The sequence below is a fragment of the Hydra vulgaris genome, chromosome 12 (genome assembly GCF_038396675.1).
Source record: "Hydra vulgaris chromosome 12, alternate assembly HydraT2T_AEP".
NCBI classification, from domain to species: Eukaryota; Metazoa; Cnidaria; class Hydrozoa; order Anthoathecata; family Hydridae; genus Hydra; species Hydra vulgaris.
The window spans coordinates 69,210,514-69,236,844 of NC_088931.1; the positions used below are offsets into that span (position 1 = coordinate 69,210,514).

General features: G+C 27.4%; 1 protein-coding gene across 3 annotated transcripts in view; it reads right to left on the reverse strand.

The window, feature by feature from the left end:
• Positions 1–4,755: 4,755 nt before the first annotated feature.
• Positions 4,756–26,331, reverse strand: part of LOC136088964 (receptor-type tyrosine-protein phosphatase S-like) — a 193,246-nt gene continuing 171,670 nt past the window's right edge. For all 3 annotated transcript variants that reach the window (XM_065814252.1, XM_065814254.1, XM_065814253.1), the window contains 9 exons: positions 22,699–22,823; positions 22,230–22,269; positions 21,723–21,831; positions 20,676–20,758; positions 18,173–19,258; positions 8,840–9,150; positions 8,441–8,583; positions 5,135–5,270; positions 4,756–5,004 (listed from right to left, as the gene is read on the reverse strand). In XM_065814252.1, the coding sequence (XP_065670324.1) occupies positions 4,930–5,004; positions 5,135–5,270; positions 8,441–8,583; positions 8,840–9,150; positions 18,173–19,258; positions 20,676–20,758; positions 21,723–21,831; positions 22,230–22,269; positions 22,699–22,823 (2,108 nt within the window). In that variant the 3' untranslated portion in view covers positions 4,756–4,929. The remainder of the gene's footprint in view (positions 5,005–5,134; positions 5,271–8,440; positions 8,584–8,839; positions 9,151–18,172; positions 19,259–20,675; positions 20,759–21,722; positions 21,832–22,229; positions 22,270–22,698; positions 22,824–26,331) is intronic.

Sequence of the window (26,331 nt, forward strand, 5' to 3'; positions counted from 1 at the left end):
AAAAACAAACAAGCTCAGTTCCAATAAAAGTGTAATATTGCGTTGTGCAAACGTAAAATATAACGTTGAATCAACTTAAAGTACAGCGTTTCCCTAACGTTAAATACAACGTTGTGCGAACGTAAAATACAACGTTGAATCAACTTACGACATTACGCAATAGAGACTTAAAATACAACGTTGAACCAACGTTGTTTCTTGGTTGTTGGCGACGCCGCATTTGTAACCAAAATGATATAAAAACAACGTTGGCTGTCGATGTTGGGCCAACGCAATGCACAACATTGTTTTAACGTTTTATCAACGTATGTGTGCTAGCTGGGATATATTCTAATAAATAAGACGATTTTTTTAGCTTTTGTTATAATCATTTATTTTATAAAATATATGTTTCGACTATATCATAGCCATCATCAGTTAAAATATATCAAAATGCTTAAATCAAATTAGTAAAATTAAGTTGAAATAATAGAGACCTTATAGTAAAAAAAACAATAAAAATGCAATTAAAAAATGTAAAAATTTTTAAAAAAGATAAAGGAACAGGTAATGTTAGAAGGAACTAGATTGAAATTGTCATTTTTACATGGTTCATTTGTTTATTAATCGTGGGTTTTTCCCACTCTATTTACATGCTTTCTTTGAGTTTTAATATAAATTTGTTGGAGGCCGAATCCAAAATTGAAAAACTAGCATGATTATATTTATTAAAACAGCTTTCATTTGAATGAATATGATTATAATTAAATGAAAGTTAAATAATGTTTATATTCAAATGATAGGAGAATGGAAAAAAGAAACCCAAAAATCTTGCCCCCCTCCTACCCTAAACGTGAGGGCAATGAGTTTAATTATTTATTTTTTCATGAGTATAGTTATAATAGTTATAAATTCATCAATAGATTTTAAATTTTATGTTTAAATTATTAATTGTTCAGTTTTTATGACCATGTAAAAAACAACCCCTTCCCCTCCTCAAAATGAGACGGCCACAAACTTTACATGGTCATAAAAACTGAACACTGAATAATTTAAACATAAAATTTGAATTCAGTCGATGAATACATAACTAGTTTAAATTTATGAAAAAATAAATAATTAAACTCATTGCCTTCACGTATAGGGTAATGAGGGGGAGGGCTAAGAACTAAGGGTTTCTTGTTCCTATCACATTAATTTTTTTTGTGTGAAAAATCTTTTCGTCATACATATAAACGTAAAAACATTAGGAAAATTCTTTTTATTTAAAAGTTGGTTGTTTCAAATATTTAAAAACTTTCCTACGTCACTGGAACAAGCGCATACTTTCCAAGGGATACTTTACTTGATTATTGCTTATATGGTTTTAAAACTTAAAATAATAAGTATAATGATTATAAAATAAAAAAATATTTTTTGAAAAAGTATTTATTTGTTCTCTAGAGTCTGGACTACAAAGTATGACAAATATTTTAGGATTATTGCTTGTTTCGTAGACTAACAATGTTTGCTATATACAATTTTTTCTTTTTTAGGTCTTAACTTGAAAGTTTGTTGCTTAAGCTAACAGGAATATCTTGTCTGACAATGGATTGAAGTTTTTTTAAAAGAAAGAAAACAAAGAGTTGTGATAGGCAAAAATGTATCCTCTTGGGCAGAAATTGCCAGTGGTTTGCCACAGGGGCCAGTAGCTAGACCACTCTTGTTTGTGCTATTAATATACGATTTGCTTGAAACTCTAAAAAAGGTAACAAAGCTATATACCGATGACACCAAAATTTTGAATGAAATACTTTCCTGTGCATCAACTCTCTCTCTTTGCAATAAGATCTTGATTTAGAATTCAAGTGGACTCAAGAACGGCTTGTGAAAATTAGTATTTCGAAATGAATGGTCATGCACTTTGGCCAAAATAACTAAAAGTAACCCAATGAACAAAAGTTAAACATAACAGAACCTGATAGTGATCTTGGAGTAGTCTTCTCAAGTAATTTAAAATTTAAAAATTATGTAATAAAGAACGTAGGCCAGGCTAACTAAATGTTGAGTTGTATCAAAAAAAGCTTCGTTTGTTTAGATATTAGACTCCTGATAATATTTTATGTTTTTTGTTTGTGCGACCACTGTTTGAGTTTGCTGTACTAGTTTGGTCACATATTCGAAAAGGTGAAATTGATATATTAGAAAGAGTCCAACATCGTGCAACTCGATTAATAATATGAAGATAATATAAACTATGAGAATCGTCTAAAAGCTCTCAACTTGACCTATCTTGACAAATAGGAGATATGATTCAACTTTTTAAATTTTTTATTGGTTTTAATGATTTAGAAACAATCAAAAAAATTATTTTTCAACCAACTCAAGAGAAATTACTAAGCGTGACATGAAAACTTTTTATTTAATAGATTACCCAATTTACGAAATAAACTGATTGCAGGATGAAACAAGCTGTCATAGTGTGTTCACACTCACTGGCTCACACCAATTACAGAAATTACTAGTACTAACTAGCTAGTATATAATAATAAAATAAAGACGGGAAAAGCATGGACTTTGTACTAATTTCAAGTTAATGCGTTTGACACCATTTTAAAAAGCTCTAACTTTAACATTCAATATCTAAAGAACAAATAAGTAGGGGAAAGTGGGACACTATGATACAGTTTTTGATTTTTGCTTCGTAACAAATTTTTTATAACGCCTTTTTCTTCAGTGATTGGTTTAATTTTTAGAATGAATTTATACCTGCAAAATAAATTCTCTAAATTACCAAAATATAACAGGTTAAACTTGTGAGACTAGTTAAAGTAAAATTAGAAATTTGTTTCAAGGTGCCCCACCCATGGAGTACCTTGATACACACTACGAGCATCATTAAAAATGTAAATAAAAAGTATAAAATATAGTGAAAAGGCAGATTTTTATGTGAAACATAAACAAATTAGGATTTATAACCCAAATAATGCATCCAATGGTCCAAATCACAATTCAGAAGACCAGATAATATACTGTTTTAAGTATAATTTTTAAGCGTCAATAAATAATGGCTTTGTATCGAAATGGAATCTCCTTGTATTATATTTACATAAATCTTTTTAAAATTAACTATGAATATTAAAAGAAATGATTTTTAGAATTGTTTATGACAAAATGGAGTACTATTCTACAGTTTCAGGACCCCCCACAAATGCTGTATCAAGTTACCCCATACTTGCGAATAGTAAACATTCACTTTGTTTTTTATATCAACTTGTTTTTTCAATGATTTTGTTTAATGAAGTAAAAAGCTTATGGATTGAAAATATTGTCACTATCGATAGACACATTGAATAAGAAACTTTAAAACTTACGAGCTTTAAAAACTAATAAATTATTTTGTCATTAAAAAAACACAAATTTTGACCCCAGACAGGCCTGATGATGTCAAATGATACAATTTTTTTTTCAAAACATAGCTCTAGTAGTAACTGTTTCACTATATGAAAGTGGTTGTCACAACTCTTAAGATGCCTCCACAATTACATGTATCATGGTGCCCCACTCTCCCCTATTTTTTGAAAAATATTTTGGCTTTTAATATGAATAGCAACAAAACTTAAAAACAAACAAAAAACATCAATTTTGAAGAGGGTCACTATCAAGCTCTATCAATCATTATCAAGCTCTATCAATCACTATCAAGCTCTATCAATCACTATCAAGCTCTGCCTGAATCTTACAGAAAGCGGCTCCTAATAAAAAAAGAAATCATTTATGTTAAATGTTACTTTTTTCTTAAAATTGTAATGTTTACTTATTTTATCATCAATTCTGAACAAAAAATAATAAGCTAATAAACAAAAATCAAGTAAAATATCCATTGAAAAGTATGGGAGATTAAGCGCCAAACCAGTCTATACAACAAAGTTAATAAATATTAGTCTATATTAAAAAATGATTTATGCAGTGTTGGCAAACACCTATATACTATACTTAAAATTTTTAAGTGCACTGAATTGCAATTACTTATAATTTTTTTGGTTTAGTGGCTTTTGTTAAAAACTTTTAAACTTTGCGTCTAATTATCTCATTTCAACATATTATATAGGCTTGTTTGGCGCTGAGCCATCTGTATGTACTTTGTCCTAATTTTTAGTTTGCTTAAAATATGCTTTTGACTTTATTTCGCCAATGTTTCTAAAAAGTTTATTTAAACTTTGAAATCTAATATCTAGAGAACAACGGAATATTTTTTGAAAAAATTTAGAACAAAATATGAATAGTAACAATATTAAAAAAAAAACAATTTTAGAACAGTTTACTGTGATAATTTGTACTTTAGCCAGATTTATACGGAATATGGGCTCTTAAATTTGATATAATATGGTAAGATATATTAAATTTAAGAGCCCAGATTCCGTATTATTGTATAACTCATTGAAAAGTAAAAAAAATATAATTAAACAACTGATTCCCCTCACACACAGGACAGAGACCTAACTAATTTTTACTTAACTACATCAAATCTGAGAAAGGATGTGTTATAGCTTTAAAACGAAGTTTGATTTTAAGTAAGTTAACTATAAAAAAATTTAATTAACATTCTTATATTTATATTTTTAATATAAAGTTATATATTTTTAATATCATGAAAAATTGTTTATAAAAAACAAAAATAAAAAAAAACATCTTTCTAAAATATGAACATATTATATTATTAGTTTTTTTTAACTCTTTAAAATATATCCTTTATATATATATATATAGTTATAAAAATATATAAAAAACTTTTCATTATATTTTAAAAAATCTTTTTAATAAAAAATGCACAAAAATAGCAGTAAAATATTTATAATTTTAAAACAAAAAAAAATCTCTAAATAATATTATTTCTTTACAAAAAGTTAAACAAAAAAATTTGTAATCTCTATATAACAAACGTTTAGAACGTTTTTCTTTTTGAATAGTTCATGTAAGATTTAAATAATAGGAAAATGCTTCCAAATAGTTGTTTATCAACTTGTAAACAAATTCGTATTGAGACTGAAAAAGAGTTTTTTTTGTTCGTAAAGTATATTTAAAAATAAAACAAAACTAAACTATTTCTTAAATAAAAAAACAAAATATTTATTAGGCAAAAAATATAAACGCTTATTAAAATAGACAGACTTACTAAAGTTTGAACAAATTGAGGATGTGCTAATTGAGTTCGTAGCACCACCTGAAATATATCAACTAGCCCTTCGATTTGCAACTGCTCAATTGCATTAAAACATGAAATAAAAATACCAGAGCGACTAAATACGTTGCTAAAGTCATATGGAAACATTACAAACATATATATAAATATATATATATATATATATATATATATATATATATATATATATATATATATATAAATATATATATATACAATTAAGATAATATATCTATATATCTATATCTATATATATATCTATATCTATATCTATATCTATATCTATATATATATATATATATATATATATATATATATATATATATATATATATATATATATATATATCTATATATATATATATATATATATACATATATACATATATATAGATATATATATATATATATATATATATATATATATATAATAAGTGCTTAGTAACCATGAGCGAGATCTCGTCTCGTTCTCGTTTCTCGTGAGAAATGGGACTTCTCGTGAGAAACGAGAAATAGAAAATTCTCGCGAGAAGTAGAACGAGACTTAAATATTATATTATTTTCCAAATTAAAAATTATTATAATTTAAAAAATGCTTAATAACTTGTTTTTTTAATTAATTAATATTTTGACTCCGTGATTTTAATAAATCTAATTAAAAATTTAATTTGTTTTTGACAAAAACAAATTAAATTTTTACTTAGATTTTTTAATTAGATTTTTTTTAAAAATCTAGTTAAAAAATTTTAACTAGATTTTAAATATTTTTAATTAAATTTTAAATACAAAAACTTTTTGTATAAAATGGTGCGCTTTCGACTTAATTTCATTAGTTTACCAGTGGAATTCAACTTGACACATATTGTTCATATTGAAAAGAAATATCCTTGCCTCATTTCAACGATCAAAAATGTCACCAAGAAAAAACAAAATCTGGAGATATTTTCAAAAAACAAGTGACGGTGCTGAATGCAAGGCGTGCAAAAAGTCTTTGAAAACAAAAGATGGAAACACAAGCGGACTTCATCGTCACCTCGAAAAAAAACACAGCCAAGATTACGTTGAGTATTCTGAAAAAACTGACGACTCTCTTCTTCCTCCTCCTAAGAAGAAACAACGAACCATGGTTGAAATGCTTGAAATAAAGTCAAAATATGACAAAGACAATTCCATTCAAAAACAGTTTGACTCTGCAATGCTGGATTACTTTTGCACTGATCTGGAATCCTTTTCAGCAGTCGAAGGAAGAGGTTTCAAGAAATTGTTTGACATTGCAAACCCTAAACTGAGCCATCATCACAGAACAACATATTCAAGAAAGCTTTCAATTCGGTCAAGAGAAGTTCAGGCTGGAATGAAGAGCATAATAACGGAGATTACGCCAAATCTAAAAAGTGCTGCATTTACTTCTGACCTTTGGACTTCTAGAGCTCAAGACAGCTACATCTCTTGGACTTTTCATGCTGTTGACGAAAATTGGAGACTACATCACTGGACACCCCATGTCCAACAGTTCCCAGGCAGACACACAAGTATCTTAATTGAAGGAAAGCTAGATTCTTTCTTAGAAAAACTAAATTTGCCTGCTGATTTGCCAATGTACTGCGTGAACGACCAGGCAAGAAACATGAAACTTGCAGTCAAATTGTCAAAGCGCCTTGACCAATACTTGTGCAACAATCATATTTTGCAATGTACAGTTCGAGACTCATTTGGAATGACTGCTGGAATGGATGATGCGTTGCAAACATGCAAAGATTTGGCTTCTTTAACTCACCAGTCAACAGTTGCAGCTGAGTTGCTTGAATCAGAATCAGACGCTCAAGGAACCAATTTTAGACAGTTACGTCAATCTGTTGACACAAGATGGAATAGTGAACTGGATTGCATGGCTTCTGTCCTACATCTAAAGAGTGCAATTATCAGCTTATGTGCAAATGAAGATATTTTTTCTTCAAAGACCATCAGTGCATCACAGTGGAAATCAATCGAGGGAGCAGTAGAAATTTTGGCACCACTTAAAGAAGCTACAGAAACGTGGTCGGCTGAGTCTATTCCAACAATTAACACTGTCGCCGATTCTCTTTATTTAATCCATGACAAAATTGATCAATTTATTGAGACGGATGGAAAAAATGGCTACGGTGTCTTGTATGCAAAAAACTTGAAAAGCTGCATTGAGAAAAGATTTCCTCTTTGTCACACTGGAAACTTATTGAGTGCTGTAGCAAACTACTTAAATCCTGCTTTAAAGGGACTTCACTTGAAGCTCTTCAAAAAATTTCAAACAACAAAAGAATGGTTAGCCTCACAGGTTAAGGATAATGTTGAGTGCGAACCTGTTGCCAGAGTCTTTTCAGCAGATTTGTCCCCTAATTCAAAACTGAAGCGCAAGTTAAATGTCAGACTTGAAACAAAAGAGCCAACATCTAAACTGAATCCTATTTTGAGCGAAATGTGCCAGTATGAATATCTCCCTGATGCCAAAAAAGACTTTCCGATTCTTGATTGGTGGAAATTGCATTCAAATACATTGCCAGAACTCTCTTCATTAGCTAGACAAATTTTAGCTATTCCAGCAAGTTTAACTAAATCAGAGAGAGTTTTTAGCTCAGGTGGAAATGTCGTCCGATCATCCAGACACAACTTACACCCAGAAAAAGTAGAACAAATCATCTTAATCAGAGAATTATCTTGTTGGAAAAGTTTGGCAAAAAAATTCTGAATTAATATTTGAAAAAGTTGTTTACATTTGACAAATGTCATTTGTGTTTATTTGTCAAAACCATGTTTACATTTTTTTTTTTTTACTTGGATTTTAATAAATTTGTTTTCAAAAATTGTTAAATTTCTCGTCTCGACTCATTCTCGGTCTCACGAATAGTACTAACTTCTCGTCTCAAACTTGTCTCGGTTTGAAAAAACCTAGTCTCGATCATGGTTAGTGCTTAGATAACAAATTGCCATTATTTTCGTGACATTAATTTACACTGCGTACATAGAAAAAGAAAAAAACGAATAATGAAAGGAAAGATTGCTGACCCATGCCAAACCCTCAGTTGATATAGCGGCACTCATCTGAGACAGCAGGCTAAAAGATAGTCAATGTATGTAATGCAGACTCCGGCAGTAGGCTATTTCAGTGTGACGTTAGAGATCTCAACACGCATTCATAGTTTTATATATATATATATATATATATATATATATATATATATATATATATACATATATTAATTAAAACTAACAAAAACTAAAATGTTCAACAAATATATATTACTTGCAAACAACTGCAACAGTATCATTTCCTAAATATTGCTGTGATTTTGTTACTTCAGTAATCAACTGTAAAATTAGGTCAAAACTTGGTAAACAATTATCAGACCAAAAGTTAAACTCCAGCATGCACATGATAGTTTCATTCTAAATCATTACTTTTAGTGTTGAATAATTTATAATAAACTAGAAAAAATATTTAGTAACTATAATTAAGAATGTATAAATGTATAAAACTAAGAATATAGGCTATTAACCTATATAGTAGAAAATGTAGATTAATAATGTATTATTTATGACTTTAACTTATTTAAAAAAATAAAGAAATAAAGAAATAAAATTTTATAAACACTGCTATTTTCTTAGAAAAAAAAAATTTCATACAGCTGTCTCAAAACTATACCTCAACAGACACAGACAAGTTTCTTTTAACTACAGATTCTAACTTTTCTTCAGCTAGTAACTTTACAGTGACGCCATCGAGTTTTAAATCACAATCTGATGGATAAAATTTATAATACGATGGTTCTTTTTTTTCGTTTCTGGAGGTAAGGTAGACAATAGTTGAAACATTATGTTTCTTTAGAACATACCAAAATTCTGTGACAGTAGATTGAGATGGACGCTGGGTTGCTATAAAAGCTTTTTTATTTTTATAACTGTCAACAAAAACAGCATTAAGGTAAAGATCATTTGATACCAATAAGTTATCACCTATAAAATAATTTATACATAAATAAAAGTCTCAAAAATCAGCAAGAAAATAATGTTATGGTCAGTAAAACTTAAAAGTTAAAAGTTGAATAAAACAGCTATTAAAAGAATTTAAAATTGAAGAATTAAAACCAGCCTAAACATATTTTGGTTCCCGTGATAATAATGTAAATATTAAAGACGGATGCATAACCCTGTAATGCAGTTAAAACCGATAAAAGAATTTTATTCCAAAAAGTTCCAAAACTCTTTTCATGATCCACTTAACTGATTTCTTCAAATTTAAAAACGACTGCAGAATCCATTGTTGATATAATTTTTTAATTAATTGGACCAATGATGATTTTGTCTTGAAGATTTGAAATATTTAGCTGTTTTTTAAGGAAGTCTGCTTTTACAAAGAATTAACTATAAAGTTATATGCAGTAACATCATAAACTGAACATTCTAGTTCCAGTATAATAAACAAAATCAAAATATTAAAACTTTTAAAACTTTCAAATTTCATCGACAACCTTTTTAATAAAGTGCAATTTATTTGAACAAGATCTTTTAAATAAAAGGACTCTTAAATTTTTGAAAATCTCCAAAAAATTATTTGACTAATTTGTTCTAGTAATATGTTCCAGTAATTTGTTCTCATATTATGTTCCACAAATTTCTGTAATACATTACAGAAGACTGGCACAAAAAATCAGAATGAGTGTGAAAAATATATATATATATATATTGGCGCCTTTTTGGAAAAAAATAATGAATATAATTTTAAAATTTATAAAATAATTTTTTTCCGTAAAGATGTGTAAGCTCAACTTTGCATGTTCAACAAGTTCAGAAAATTTTTATTTTCTGAACTTGTTGATCTTACATGCAAAAAAGTATCAATGGAATATCTCATCAATATTTATTTAACAGCAATTTGGTTTCAATTATAACCATTGCAAGTTTATTCAACCTTAACGATCGTCAACTTAGAATAATTTTTTATTTACAATATCTTAAGTAACTGTTGAGAGCTTTTTAATATCGAACAATAAACTGAAAGATTTAATAACAGTATTAAAAGCATTAAATTTTGTATGTAACTGTAGCACATTAGAATATTTCTTTGTTGACCTCCTACTTAAATTTTTCTTTTGGAAATAATTAATGATGACCAAAAAAAAAAATAATAATTAATACAATTAATTGCTTCATTGATTTTTTGATTTGTCAAATAATCTATTTCTTTTTACTCCACTTGAAATAGATTATTACAAATTTTCATTTCACCTCAAAATAAAAACAAGTTATTGTGCAGTATAGTATTTACAGGTTGTGCAGTATTTACAAATACTGCACAACCTGTAAATACTATTGCAGTTTTTCTTACAAGAATGAAAAATTTGAGTAATGATGTTGAAAAATATTGCAGTTTTAGGTGAGCATTTCACAAACCAATAACTCATAGACTTGATGTATGACTGCATGGAGTTCAACGCCCAGATACTTTTTTAAGAATAGGAGCCTGTACACTAAGGGTCTGCGTCTGGTAAAAAATTTATTTCAATACTAATACCAAGACATGGAATTATAGTCTTGAAATGTTTCAAGACATATCAATACTTTTTCAAAGTGGTCTTGTTACATAAAAATAATTTCAAGAAAATCAAGACTTGACTTTTTAAGACCAAAAATTAAGTCTTGAAATTGTTTTCTAAATTAGACTTCAAGTGCATTTTTCTTTTAAAAATTTAAAAAAAGGAATTAGTTTTTTCCCAAAATATTTATTTATCATATTTTTTCACAAAAAAATCATAGAACTGTTTTCAGTATGTAAATGTTTAGTTTTAACTTGAAATGATTAACATTCCACATCACTGATTAAAGGTTGATGAATCAGTACTTGTCCCAGGGATGACATTATCTTCATGGAGATGTGGAGCTTCATCAAACTTATCTTTGGAGATAAGCTTCCATTGACGAATTTCAACACGGTCAAAATTTTGCTGAATATAAAGAAGTTTATCAACTTTCTCAGGCTGAAGTCTAGTTCTCTTGCACGAAACAATGCTTCCACATGAAGAAAAAGCCCGTTCGGAAGAAAAAGATGATTTCTGGAATGCAAAGCCAATGCCTAGCAACAGCTGAAAGAAGTGGAAGCTTTAACTCATTTGCTTTTCACCAGTTTAAAATGTTGTTCAGGCCATCAACTTTTGTTGGTTTTAGCATGGATTTGTACTCATCCCATTCTGTCTGAATTGGAGATTTGACCACGATGAGCTGCATCCAAGATTTTTGAAGTTCTTGTGAGAGAGCAAATGCCATTAAGGGATCTTCTTCTTCATTGATTTTGACCTGATTAGCTTGTGCTGAAAATTAAATAAAATCTGAATTGATTTTTTTAATCAAACTTTTTTTGCTATGACAGATCAATTAAATTTTTGGAAGCAATTTATTTCTATTTTATATGAGACTTTTTAGATACAAAAAAGTAACTTAGTTAAAAACTTAACTTTTCAGCTCAAAAAAATCAAAAAAAGTTTTTAAATACCTTGAGCTTGTTTGGTGAGCCATGTTTGATGACTTTTATGTTTGAGGATCAACGTTTTATACATCTCTTGAAAGTTTTTGCTTATGCATTCCACACCAATGCCACAATAAAAAGGATTTAGCATAAGCCTCCACCGTTCCTCCACATTTAGGGAACCGTTTGTTGAGCTCACTGCTTAACATTTTAACAAATGATTCAGCACCTCTTGACAACGACAGAGACAGTTTCTTTTGACATGTGGATTGAATGTCATAAAAAAGACATAACTCCGTTGATGGTTGGGTAGTTTTCAGCAGACAAGGCCTCAGATACTTCTGCTACACGTAAGATTACATCCAGACACTCCTCAAAGAGCTCAAAATCTTCTTCTGTTGGGATGACCTCTGCCAAATTGCCATCATCTCGTCCTAGATTGTCCCAAATGCTGGAAAGTGTTCGGCGCATTTTCATCACACTTTCAATCATCATGGTGACAGAATTCCAATGAGTTGCTACTGGGGTAATGATTTTGGCAAAGGTTTCATCATCATCTAAAAAAGAGAAAAATTTACCTTCAAACAATATTCCTTAGAAATACTGTAACTTTATTATTGAACACTTCTTTGCCAACATATATTATAATATAAAAATTGTGCTCATACCTGACAAATGATAAAGGTCATCTTTGTCCATAGCAATTTCTTTTTGAATCCTTTGCTTTGCAAGAGTTGACTTGTGAGATTTTGAGGCAAGTGCAGTACGGCATTTAACTGCACTATTCATCTCTTGGCAAGCTATAACTGCTCCAGAAATTGCAAGATTGAACAAATGATCAGAGCATGGAAGAGATCGATGGATGATGTTGCTGCGTTGCATTCCATTCTTCATATTGGCAGCTGAATCATGGACAGCAACAACTTCCAGATTCTCCACATGGGGAACTTCTTTTAACAACTGCTCAATTTTTTTTGCAATGGCCTCACCAGTGTGGCGACCTAAAACATTTTTGGTAAATTGAAAGAATCTGTTGGTGTTTAAACGATCTTTCACAACAGAAGCCAAAAAAGCTTTTGAATATTACATGAAACATCAGAATTTTAAAAATTTTCTAGACAAATTTTAGGTCACAAAAGGAAACCATAGAAATTCGACATTAAAAAAAATCAGAATTTTCTGTGTGTGGGAAATTGTTCTAAGACAAAGATGTAAAGTAAAAAAGTCTAATACTAGCATAAATTTACCTGTAAAATATGAAGCATTCATAACAAACTTTTGCAGCTTCCATGACTTATTGATGAAATGAATGGCCAAAGATTGATAAGAATCATTTGACCTTGATGTCTAGATGTCGGTTGAGACTGCAATTGCACTGCAGTGATGTAACTCATCTGCAAAAACCTTGTCAACAGCAAATTTCACATTCTCATACAACAGTAAAAGCTTGAATCTACTAAATGTTGTAGTTGTCTTGACAGTGAGCCTAAGGTCTGCAAACTGGAAGAGGTCCTTTGTACCATGTGTGTTCACAAGATTGAAGGCCAAGTCGTTTCTTGCAAGGAACTTCATTATTTCGAGATCCCATCTCAGTTGTTTGCTGTCATTGGTTTTATACTTGGTGAAAGCACTATAAAAGTATCAAAAAAATAATTGAAAAGTTGACTCACTCAGGAAAATATAAGGCAATCCTACAGGTTAAATTATTTTACAGATAAAGCACTCATCCATCTCTTAATAATCGTTTTAATCATATTTGAAAAATGAAAATTTACCACAGGGTCTGTTGTGTTTCTTGTTCAGATGAATGATCTGCTTGGCCTTTTTGTTTCTGGACGTGAGTTTTCACAAAGCTGTTCTTCAACCACATCAATTTCTTCAAATGCTTCTTCTGCACTTCTTTGGTTAAGACTTTAGACTTCAGAACATTTTTGAAGATTTGAGGATGCATAACCTTAAGATGTTTCAGCATCCCAGATGTATTAGAGTTTTGATGGAAAATGTTTTAAAGCATTTCTTACACTTTGCTGTAGCCACTTCACCAGCTTCTTGAACATGTTTAAAGTGCACCCACAAAATTCCACGTGGGCGAGGCATAGTTTCACTTACTATTTCTTTGAAATAAAATACTGAGACAATTCAATTGTTGCATTTAAATTTGGCTAGCTACAGAACGGAATTAGATGCAATGTTATTAAAAAAAGCACGAGCAAGTCTATTTAACTTAGTTATTATATATTTATTTAGTTATTTAAATTATAATATATTCTTGTTTAAATGTGCACGGAACTAAAACTCTAATGTTTAAAAACATAAGAACCACAAAAATAAATAATATAAAAGATAATTAACTTACATGTTATTATGTTATCTATTATAATTTTTTAAAAATGTTTTATTTACTTATTTAAACCCTGAATTTAAAATTCTAAACTTAATTTATACACTCTTAATTTAATGATTTTGCATCGCTGCGCTTTAATGTCTTCAAAAACATGATAGCAGCTTTTGCGAACTTAAAACTATTTAAAATACGCATAAAAATAAGAAGAGTGAGTAAAAATTTGGACAATCTAAAACATTCCTTCAATTGAACGCGTAGTAATTAAACTGTAATAATAAAATAATTTTTGTGATGTCACATTCGACTAAAACCCTCCCTCTCCTTGTCACAAAATTTTGCTTCCCCTCCCCCCAGTTAGCGTGACGTACTTTATTGATGACCCCTTAGTACAAGGTTAAATTTGTGAACTCATTGTAGAAATCTTTCAGGTTGATTAGTCTAGTCTTGATTTAAAAAATACCAAGAAAAGTCTTGTTATTTCTTGAATTACTAGTTATTTTTAAAGGTTGGTCTTGATTCATTCAAGACTTTTCAAGACAAGACTGAAATGGTATTGTCTTGTCTTGTCTTGGTATTGTCTTGTCTTGTCTTGGTATTGTCTTGTCTTGTCTTGCTAAAATGAGTTTAACAAGACTTTTTATTTCAAGACGCAGACCCTTACTGTATACCAATATTTAGTCCTTGCATATTTATATTATCATAAGTCATATTATTTGGATTGACAAACTATTTTGTTCTAGAGATTCAATAATCATTTTGGTTAATTCTGTTGAACCTTTAATTAAGTAAAAACCACAAAAACTCTTTTTAATGGAAACTTCATTCTTATCCTCTACATCTACATATCAAACCAAAGTTAACATTACCGTGAATAATCACTGGTGTACAATCAGCAATAATTAAGAAATGCAAAGTTTTTAGGACAATTTCAAAAATTAAATTTAGAAACAAACATAAGTAAAGTATTTAATGACACATGATTTGTTAATTGATTAAAATTGATTCATAAATTAATTCAACGCCTGATTAAATTAATACATTTTTGAAAAGTTTTTAAAAGATTTTTTGAGATTTTATTTATTTTTACTATTTTCATTTATATTATTAAGTTATTCCATCTTTAAAAATCAAATTCATCATCATCCTAAGTATCGTTACTTCTTGTGGTGTTACACTCACAGATTTCATGTGAGTGTTACAGTCACAGATTTCATTCCTCTGTTCAACTGTTCTATTTCTGTTCATACTACTTCTGTTCATACTATTCTGTTCATAATACTGAGTTTATAATACTTTGTTCTACTGTTCTATTTCTGTTGAAACTGTTCTACTACTGTTCTACTACCTTTCTTCTACTTCAATTCATTCTACGGTTGACTTGTTAACAGTAATAACATTCTACTGTTGACTTGTTAACAGTAATAACATTCTACTGTTGACTTGTTAACAGTAATAACAAAAAAATTCTACTCTGCATTAGTTGGAAGCGGCATGCCAACAACTATTGATATATAAAAGGTTTTTGATAAAATCTTTTGTAAGAAGCATTTCGCCATTCAAATTTTATGTACAAAATGGCACGCCATGGGACTTGTACTCATTAAACGATTTTTGTTATGCAAAAATTTTTTTTAAATATTATATGGATAAAAACATTAAGCAGTAACTGTTGTAAAAAACATTTTTACTGCAATTGTGAAATCATTTTTTTTATAGAAAAAAAAACAGATAGTTAAATACATTTTTTTCTGCTTTTTATTTATTAAGTATTTTATCATTAAATATTATTATATAATATTAAATTTAAATTTACTTTACTAAATTTAATTTTTCTTTCATTTAGAATGCTTTTAAACTGTATTGCAGCATTTTTTTATAACTTTTAAAATTTTCAAACATGTTAAAGTAAATATTTTTTATCAAATTTAATTTGAGTTTTTTTATGTCCATTTTACATACAATTATTGTTTGGTTATAGTTTCATATTTTTATTATTTATTAATTTATTTATGTAACAATTATTAACAGCAATGTAACAAATTTATTAAAAGAGGATTTTTTTTAATTTTGAAATTACTTTTTAACAAAAGCTTTTACATTATCATTATCATTATGAGTGGTAGGCGAAGATTTTACTAAAGCCAAAATTAAAAAAAAAAATTGTTTATAGCTTTTTATTATTTATTGACCATTAAGAAATTAACCCTTGAACAATTGCCCCCTTATTTAAAAAAGCAACAACTAAATTGCAAGAAAGAAAATATAAGACAATAAAGTTGTTTTAAAATGTTTTAAGAAATAAATAGTATAACTTTAAAAAATTTCAAGTTATACTACTTCTATATTTTAAAAAGTTCTTTAAAATAAAGAATTTTTTTTTTTAAACAAAATATTTAAATCTCATTAATAACTTCTTTTATAATAATATTGATTAAATTAAAGATATTTTATAAAGGAAAAGACTTTAAATAATTTTTAATGTGGTTTCAAATGAAATCCAATTACAATGCGGTACTTTAAAATACGCAACTGATATAATTTAACTTTTAACAATGTAAATATGAAAATTGAGTAAAACTACATTTTCGTTATGTAACATCTCAATAAGCTCTTTTTAGACTGTGAATCTGAAAAAGCTATTAAATATGTTGAATCATTATTATTTTAACTGCAATAATAAAGTTGTCCTTGATTATTTCTAGAAACATTAGAGCTACCACAAGGTTCCAACAGTGATTCTGAATTGTTTCTTTTATATATACTAATTCATATTATAATATTAATATATAACTAATTACTAATAATCATACTCCTAAATTTCATAAAGTTGTATGTATACAACTATATCCTCTAGTTTTGACATGTGTATGTATGTATGTTTGTGGGTGTTTGTGTGTGTGTGTATATGTGCATTCAAGCAATTAAAAAACCTTTTAGACTTTTTAATTGCTTAGAACTGATCTTCAATGTGATCCCAATCTGCAGCAGCTTAAAACTTGCAGTGGCTTGTGAATTCTAATCTAAATAAAGTTGCTTCTTGCTAACAATTATCACAATATTGTTGATACTTAGTCCTCTACTTTATGCTTTTTCATATTATTTTCCACTAGAGACCTCATTTAAAATCATATATACAATCAATAGCAATATTAGTATCTGTTAAGGCTCCCTAATTTTATTGCTCTCACCAATCTCTTAATCCTGATTCTAATTCTTTCCTCAGTAAATCTTTTATTTTTCCTTGTATGGAATACTGTTGTCATATATGAGCTGGTTCTTATAATGATGAATTTTCTTTTTTCAACAAAGTCAAGAAAATCATTGTATGTGTAACTGGACATACTACAACTGTCATTTCTTTTAATATCTTTTAATATCTTTAATCTATCTTTTAATAGTTGATGCTCAAGCAAGATTTAACTTCTTGTTCCTTCAACCAAAACTTCAAACCAAAAATTATTTAACTGCAACTGTTGTAATCCTGTTCAAATAGGATTTGATGCTTTTTACTTTATTTATAAGTCAAAAATTTACATTTAGTTTTTAGACCTTGTCTAAAAAAGAAAGAGCATCGTTAGACCAGCCTAACTATGACAACAGTATTCAATACAAGGATGAATAAAAGATTTGTTGAGATAAAGAATGGAATCAGTTAAAGAACGACTCATTAAAATATAAGAAAAAATGTATGAACCACAATATTGTAATTCAGTTAAACAATTCACAATTCAGTTAAAAACTACTGGCATAGTGATTGGTCTATAATAAATAAATGGTGTATAATTGTCTAACTAACTCAGTGCTTATTACAATCATGAATATGTTTCACAATTTAGGGTTCATCAGTACGATGATGTAATACCGAAGGTGCATAAACACACCATCTGCCAGCAACATGAGCTGGTTTGTTTACACATATTCATTGTATAAGTAGGTACTAGTCAATATAAAATAAATATATAAAAAATTTTTTTAACAATAGTTTTTTTTTCATATTTGTAATGATAGTTTACAATACTAAAATATAATCATGTAATAAACAAATATCAAAACTGAGCTGATATTCAGTAGCCATTATATTTTATATAAATTGCTATCCTTAACTGTGTAAAAATCTAAGAAAACAAAAAACAAAAAAAAAAGAAAAGCAAAAATAAAAAATTCTTACTTACCAGGCAAAATTTGAGAGTATTGATTTTTTCCCAAATTTTCAGCCTTCATTGCTGTATCAGAGCAACTTTCTCGAACTGGAGAAATGCTTTTAAGAATTTTAAATTCATCCTCAATCAGTTTTTTTCCAGAAGAAAAATCTTTCATGAGTAGATTGTTAAGAGTTGTTGGAAAATTTGATATTGAAATGCCAGTTTGACCACATGTTACTGCTTCATAAATTGCATCATAAACAAATATGTATTGCTCTATTGATTGAACCATTTGCATTCTGTTTTGACGAATAGTTTCAAAATAGTTGAAAATATCAACTTTTTGTTCTGATTTAACTAACTGTAACATTTCATCAAGTAAAATGAAAACACCTGTACGACCAACTCCACCACTGCAGTGCACAACAGTTAGAGATTTATCTGAATATGGCACTAAACCTCGAAATCGATGGCAAAAATTTAGTAACACTGTTGGGTATTCGGGACAACCATTATCAAGCCAAGATGTAAACTGCATATGAATAAAATGATGATTTACTTCTTTGAAATTTAACGAAATATAACGAATAAAATAATCAGCAAAGTTTTCTGTTTTTGTAACACAAACATTAAGGCCACCATATTCTTCATTACTTTCTGGCCAATATTGAGCAGATTTTATTTTATCATTTTCAACCAGATTAGTAAGCATAATAACAGCTTTAGGCTTTTCCTGAAAAATCATTCGCCAAAAGTCAACAATAGTTTCATTCTTAGGAGCCTGGGTTGCAATGTAAGTTACTTTTTTGGAGTAGGAGGGTATGTAATTTGCATTTATGTAAGTATTTTCATAATTAGTGAAATCTGGAACTAATTTGACCAGTGAGTGATCATATGGGACAATGTTCGCATATCTATTTTTATGTGGATATTTTGTAGCTTCAGTATGTGGATATATTTTGTTTTTAGAAACACTTTCATATTGTGTCACAAGATCTTTGTAATCATTTTTTTTTACATTTAAGTAATAAGCAACAAAAGCATTAACAGACACTGGTGGCCATTTCTGAACAGTTTGTAAGGCAGTGTAGGGATTATTGTATTTTAAAGACAATTCTGTAAAAAACCACCAAAATAAAGGTTATTTTATCAAAATAAGATATGTTTCATTTAACAAAAAAAATAAACAAAAACTATAATGCAAACAAGACAATAAATTAAAGCGTGTACACGAAATAAATGTGAAAGTAGGAAAACAACTAAAAAAAAATACTCCTCAATTTTTATTTCGAACCAAGTAATAATTTTAATACAATAATATGAGAAGATCAAACATTAAAAAAGAAAAATTAATTATTTCTGTGGGAATATAATAAAATTTTGAGCTTTTGCTTTAGTGGTACCATAAGCTTGCGCACAGAATAAGAATCAAAACTATTTGATGGTTTTTTAAATGATATTTTATTATCTTTAATGTTTCTGCAAAGCTTTTTTATTTTTTTTTCATTTTTCTTATAATAATAGCCCGATACTTTTTGATAACTCTCAATTCTGAGCAGTTTCTGTTTTAGGCACAAATTTCACATTATTCTTTTTATACCATTCCATAGCTAGTTTACAATAATGAATTGAAGCTAAATCAGGCCAGAAAACAGGTCTGTTACTGTGTGATTTAATGAGAGGTAAAAGGCATTTTTGTAAACATTCTTTAACATATATTTAACCAGAAAGTGTAGACTGAGAAATATAAGGTGCTGATTTTTTGCCACAACTGCAAATAGCTTGCCAAATCAAAGCTTTTTTAGCGAACTTGTTATGTTTTGTGTATTTAAATTTCTTATCTGCTTTTCCTCTATATTTGGCAATATAATAAACAGCACAAGGTATTTGTTGATGATCGTACTTGATATAAGTTTCATCATCTTCAATAATACAGAAATTTTTAGAAATAAAATTGTCATACAACTTTCTGCCGTGGGTTCTTGCAATTTTTTGTTGAGTTTCAGAACGGTTGGACCGTTTTTGGGCTTTGAAAGAATGAAAACCATGTTTGTTTCTAACTTTTGCAAAACTATGAGAAAATCCATATATTTTTGCACATTCCCTGAAAGGCTTGGATTATTCTTAAAACTGTTAACCAGTTTACTAATTAGTTTTATATCTTTAAAACCTTCCTTTCTTCCACCAACAGATTTGCGTTTGATCAATTTTGTTTGAAAAATAAAATAAAAACATTGAATAACACGACTAACGGTGCATGGATGTATTTGCAACGATTTTGCTATTGAATTGTAGCTACTATTAGGATTTTGTAAACATTTGTACATAATTTTTCCTCTTATGTCTTCTTCTTTTGTCATTTTTAAAACTAATTTCAAGTTAAATCCAAAAACTAACATATTTTTTTGAAACCACTACACATTGTAAACAAAATACAAAACAATTAAAAAGATTTTAATACAACCACTGAAAAAAAATGACGTGCTTATTCTTTCACATTTATTTCGTGTACACACTTTACAATAAATTTTACCCTGATATTGCATCGCATCTTCATTATTTTGATTATGGATTACTTTAGACTGCACTAAATTGTCTTTATTAAACTTATTCCTCCTGTAAAAAAAAATACAAACAAAAATACAATGTGTTTCATAAATATGTTCTAATGAATTTAAATATTCCAATACTATTAACAAAGAACAAAATTAAAATAATTCTAGAGCTAGAGTTATTACAGTATCCATAAGATTCCACATTAGTTAAAGAGATCACATTAGTTAAAGAGATCACATTATCCAACAAGAACAATGATTTACACTGGCTCCAATTAAAAATCATGAAATGGCACACAGCATTATAAACATTTCTATACCTCAAGTATTGAAGTGTACTGCTTAAGCAAAATTTTTTAGCTATTTGTTATATTTATATAAAAGCTACACAAAGTTCACAGCAACAAGGTAGTTACAAAATAAAAACTATTTACAAACATTATGAATATCTGTGAAAATGCAAAGAAAAAAAGTTTTGATCCTGATATAAATTAGAGCATTAAAAAAATGCAAATTTGGAACTAAATGTGAAATAATGCTAAGTCATGAATGTCAAAGTTAAACCAATGAAATATGATTACTTTACAAACAAAATCCAATTGGATGGCATAGTCAACAGGGTAATTCTAGAAATCACCAAATTTATAAGAAAATATTAAATTCAAATGTGAAAAAATGTTCTGAATTCTCAAACATTTGTTTGTACCAAGAGAAACTGCAATTTAAACGAAGACTTAGACAACATATATCAAACACCATCCTGAAATTCCTAAATAAGTTTGGAACAATTACCTTGTTGGCAGAAAAAAAAAATTGAAATATACAACACAACACTACAAAAGCTCCTAAAGCTTAAAAAAAAAAATACTCAATTCATTTATAATTAAAATAATACATAATTCTTGGACTGTTATAATATCAAAAATATTTTTTATATCAAAAGGTTTTGTGAAGAAATACTATATTATTATTTTTTATTTTTATTTTTCTTTTTCTTTTTTTGTGATGTAACTTATATAACTTACATTTTTAAAAAAGCAATCAAACCGCAAAATAAAACAGGTATCACAATTAATCCAAAAAGATATGAGTGTGTTGATGATTTTCCTATTGAAGCAGTAAACTTGGAAGAAGCTAAAAAAAAAAAAAGACAATTATTAAAATTTATCCAAATCATGAAATAAAAAAAAAAAATTATTATAGTGAATCAAAACTCTGTTTGGTTTGGGGTCTGATTGGAATCAAAGGTTTACAAAATTGTTTTATTTTTGTAAAGGATTGTTATGAAATTGCCCAGTTTTTATAATAATACTATTTTTTAAGTATTTAATATTCATTTAATAATACATTTCTTTTGTTGAAGAATTCTTAATAACTTAATCATTACATTAGGTAAAAAAAAAATCTTTTATATATGTATTTCTTAATCTTGTTTTTTTAAATATAATATATTTATGTCTAAGTTACAGTATTAACAAGTAATAATAATTATTTACAGATTGTCAACACAAGAAATAATAATTTTAATTTACCAATAAACTCAGGTAGCCATGGACTTGTGTATATACGACCCTAAAACAATGTTAATAAAAAAATTTAATTCACGTAAGTAAAAATTTTTTTTGCATATACTTTGCATACTTTTTTTTTCAACAGTTTTTACCAATTGTAAAAAAAAGAGAATACAGTATTTCACTGATTAAAAAAAAGAGTACAATAGTCAAATCATCAAATTTGAAAGAAAGATTACAACAGTCAACTCATAAAAATTGAAAAAAAGATTACAACAGTCAACTCATAAAAATTGAAAGAAAGATTACAATAGTCAACTCATAAAAATTGAAAGAGGACGTATAATAGTCAACTTATTATGATAACATAAAACCATTTAGAAGACTTTACAATAACTCCTTAAAAAGTTGTGTTTATTTAGCAATTAGTTTACAAATAAGAGAATAAATAAGTTCAATACTATTTATATTATAAGTGTCTAAAAATTACATCATCTAGAATATTTCTTTGAAACAATGTATATGTTTGACCAGCAATCAGTTTACCATTTAAATAATGATTAGTATTGTTTTGATCATTACTAACTTGATAACCTTCAAACTTCTCATTGTTGCCTACAACATAAAAAATTCATGTTAGTTAAATATTTTATCTGCATCATTAAGCTGTGAAAGCTTAATGATGCAGATAAAATATAAAAATTTAGATACTACACAACAATCTAAATGTGAGAAAGTTAATATACTTAGTAAAAAATTTTTTATTAAATATTAAAAAAAAATATAACTATAGACAAAAATAGTTGATTATCAATGTTCATAGCGTTTCTTTTAAATATTATTAGCGATAAATATATTAGAAGTGCAAATTATATTAAAATTAAACAATGATTCAAACTAATGCTTAAATAAGCCTGTTTTCAATGGTCTTACCACCTTCCTTTTTTTAGTGTCACATAGAACTTTTAATGAGTCAAACCAAAACCAAAAAAAAAAAACTGAGATTAATTAGTTTAGAAATCTTATAAAAGCTTTTTAAAAAACAACTCGACGCTAAAACCAGAAAAGAATTTAAAGGCGCTATCCAGGAATCTTTACAGATACAATATTTTGACACTCAAAATTTGGGTATGGCAAAGGTGTGTTTGCACATATGAAAAGAAACAAAAGTAATTTTTGTAAAAAATTGAGAAAACTACCTAATGCAAGAAATTCAAAATCAAACTAAAAATTAGTTTATCTTTGCAGTACAGTGACTTCTAATGTTTCAGATTGAAAAATGACTCCAACAATAAGGAGTTGAAATATCTTTGTATAACTACTTGAAACAATTTTTAACAGAGTAAATTAATATGTACTTTGCCAACCTGATGTTTTATGTTTACATTGATATTATACTTTCACAAAACTGAATAAGGGTAATGGAAAAATTTTCTATTTTGTCTGAAGCAATTTATTTTTTGAACAATATTAAAATGAACAAAAAAAAAGAGGTTTAACAAGAAGAATTATTAGTTAGTTGATAACCACGATGTCCTATTTACTCAATATAGACGTGTCTCACATTTTTGCAAAATAATCAGAATATGTTGCAAAAAGGAAACTGATTTATATGGATATAAAATCCGTAACAAAAAATGAAAGAATTAGAGAATACGTAAGAAAAGAATAGAAAAAAAAAATATTTGAATAGATTCTTTTTATTGTGCGAGAGAATATATTTAAAAGAGAATTTCTAGTAATTAAACTTTGAATGAATGAGTTTGATACATTGCACAGTGATTCAGAAACACTTAAAATTTGGCCCAAATACAGTTTTTTGAGTAGCGTAATTTCAATAATGTTATTAGCTAACTATTTTCTACAGTTTCTTACAATTCTAATGGTATAAAAAAATAAATACTAAAATAATAGATTTAAACGTTAGTATACGTTAGAAAGTGATCGAAAACAGTTTTTTTTCATCATTAAAATTTTATAATTATTAAAACTTAATTTTCTCTCTATATACAAAGCTCTATATTTTAGTTTTTATAAAATACAGAAAATAGATAATAGATAATTATATTTTAATTTATAAAAAAAATTTAAATATGTATTTATAACAAATTGTAAAAACTAAATTTAAAAAATACTTTTTTAACGATTTTAAACTGTTTTTTATGGCGCTAGGAGAGTTTGTATCATTCTATACAAAACAAAAAAGTTAGCTGCCCCAACTTGCTCCATTTGGAAATCATGTAGTTTTGAAAAGCTCCTTTTATAGAAAAAATTAGCAATGTAAAAGCTTACATGATGTAATTAACTTCAACTATCATGTATTGAGAGTTTTTCCTGACACATCTGAACAAAAATTTTTCATTTGAATTTTATTTTATTCTAGTACATAGCTTAAGTAGCTATCTATGTTGCAGGATATGTATATATATAATTTTTTAATTTGAATTTTATATTATGCTAGTACATGTAGTTATCTATGTCATATATATATATAAATATATATATTTATATATATAAATATATATATATATATATATATATATATATATATATATATATTTATATATATATATATATTTATATATATATATATATATATATATATATATATATATATATAAATATATAAAAACTATATTAGTTTTATTATATTTATATATATATATATAAGAACAGAGCAATAATAAGTTTGCAAAAATGCTTAGGTAACTTTTGTGTTCCACAACTTGTTTCACCATCAGTTGGTTCATCGGGAAGTTCATCAGTAGGTACTGATGATTAAACATGTTGTTGAAGGCAAAAGTTAGATATGTATTTTTACTAATTTATATATATATATATATATATATATATATATATATATATATATATATATATATATACATATATATATATATATATATATATATATATACATATATATATATACATACATATATATATATATATATATATATATATATATATATATATATATATATATATATATATATATATATATAAATCGTATATATAAATTAGTAAATGCATACAAAAGTTAATATAATTTTTCAGTCACTTTAGTATAAAATGAATATAAAGTTTACTAAACATCAGCTTTATTTAATTATTAAAGACAGAGTTTTAATCAATAAAAATAAATTGCTTCAAAATTTACGTTTTGATTACATTTTAGAAGTTAATCAAACAGACATGCGTTCTTCCAAACAATATAAAAGTATACTAAAAATAATGGAAAATTTTATTCAAAATTTAAAACAGAAACTTTATAATAATAATCTACAACATGATTGCTTTGAAATTAAAGAAGCATGTAGGCTTGAATCAAATCTAGTTATTCTATAAAAATTAGAAGAACATTCCATTGAATCAACTTTTAATAACATAACATATCAAAATGAAAAGAAAACACCTGGAAGAAAATGCTGTGAATCAGAACAATCAAGCAGCAGAACAAAAAGAAGAAAGAGTGAAAAAATGAAAACAAACCATACTTATGATGAGTTGATCTTATCTGCTATAGTAAGTTCAAGGAGATTCAATGGTTTCTTCTCCAAGTCAACCCAATAAAGTAGTTAATATGATTAAAAATGAAAAGTCTATTATAAAATTATCTCCAAAAGAGGGTTTGGCCTTGATAGTCTCAGCTGGTTTGTCCCAAAGAGCTTATCAGAAAATAAGAATTACAGCTAAGGAAAGAAATGCAAGTATATATACTTTGTATAGTGATATTTTATTAGCTAGAAAACAATGCTATTCTGACAGTATTATATTTAGTGAGCAAAATGCTGAAATTAAACTTTAAAATCTTCTTAATCACACAATAATTCGTTTTTTTCAAATTCAATCATAATTCAAATTATGCAACTAGCGAATGATGATAAAACAAAAGGAATATCAAGTTGTAAATGGGGGTTCGATGGCGCAACTGGTCAAAGTGTATAAAAACAAAAATTTGACAATGATAGCTTGAAAGACTCTAATTTATTTAGTACCACTTTTGTTCCTTTGGATCTTTCAATCGGAAACATTTCTGTTTGGACAAATCCTAAACCATCGTCAATTAGATTTTGCTGACCAACATGAGTTTCAAATAAATTCATTTTATGAATCAAATAAATTT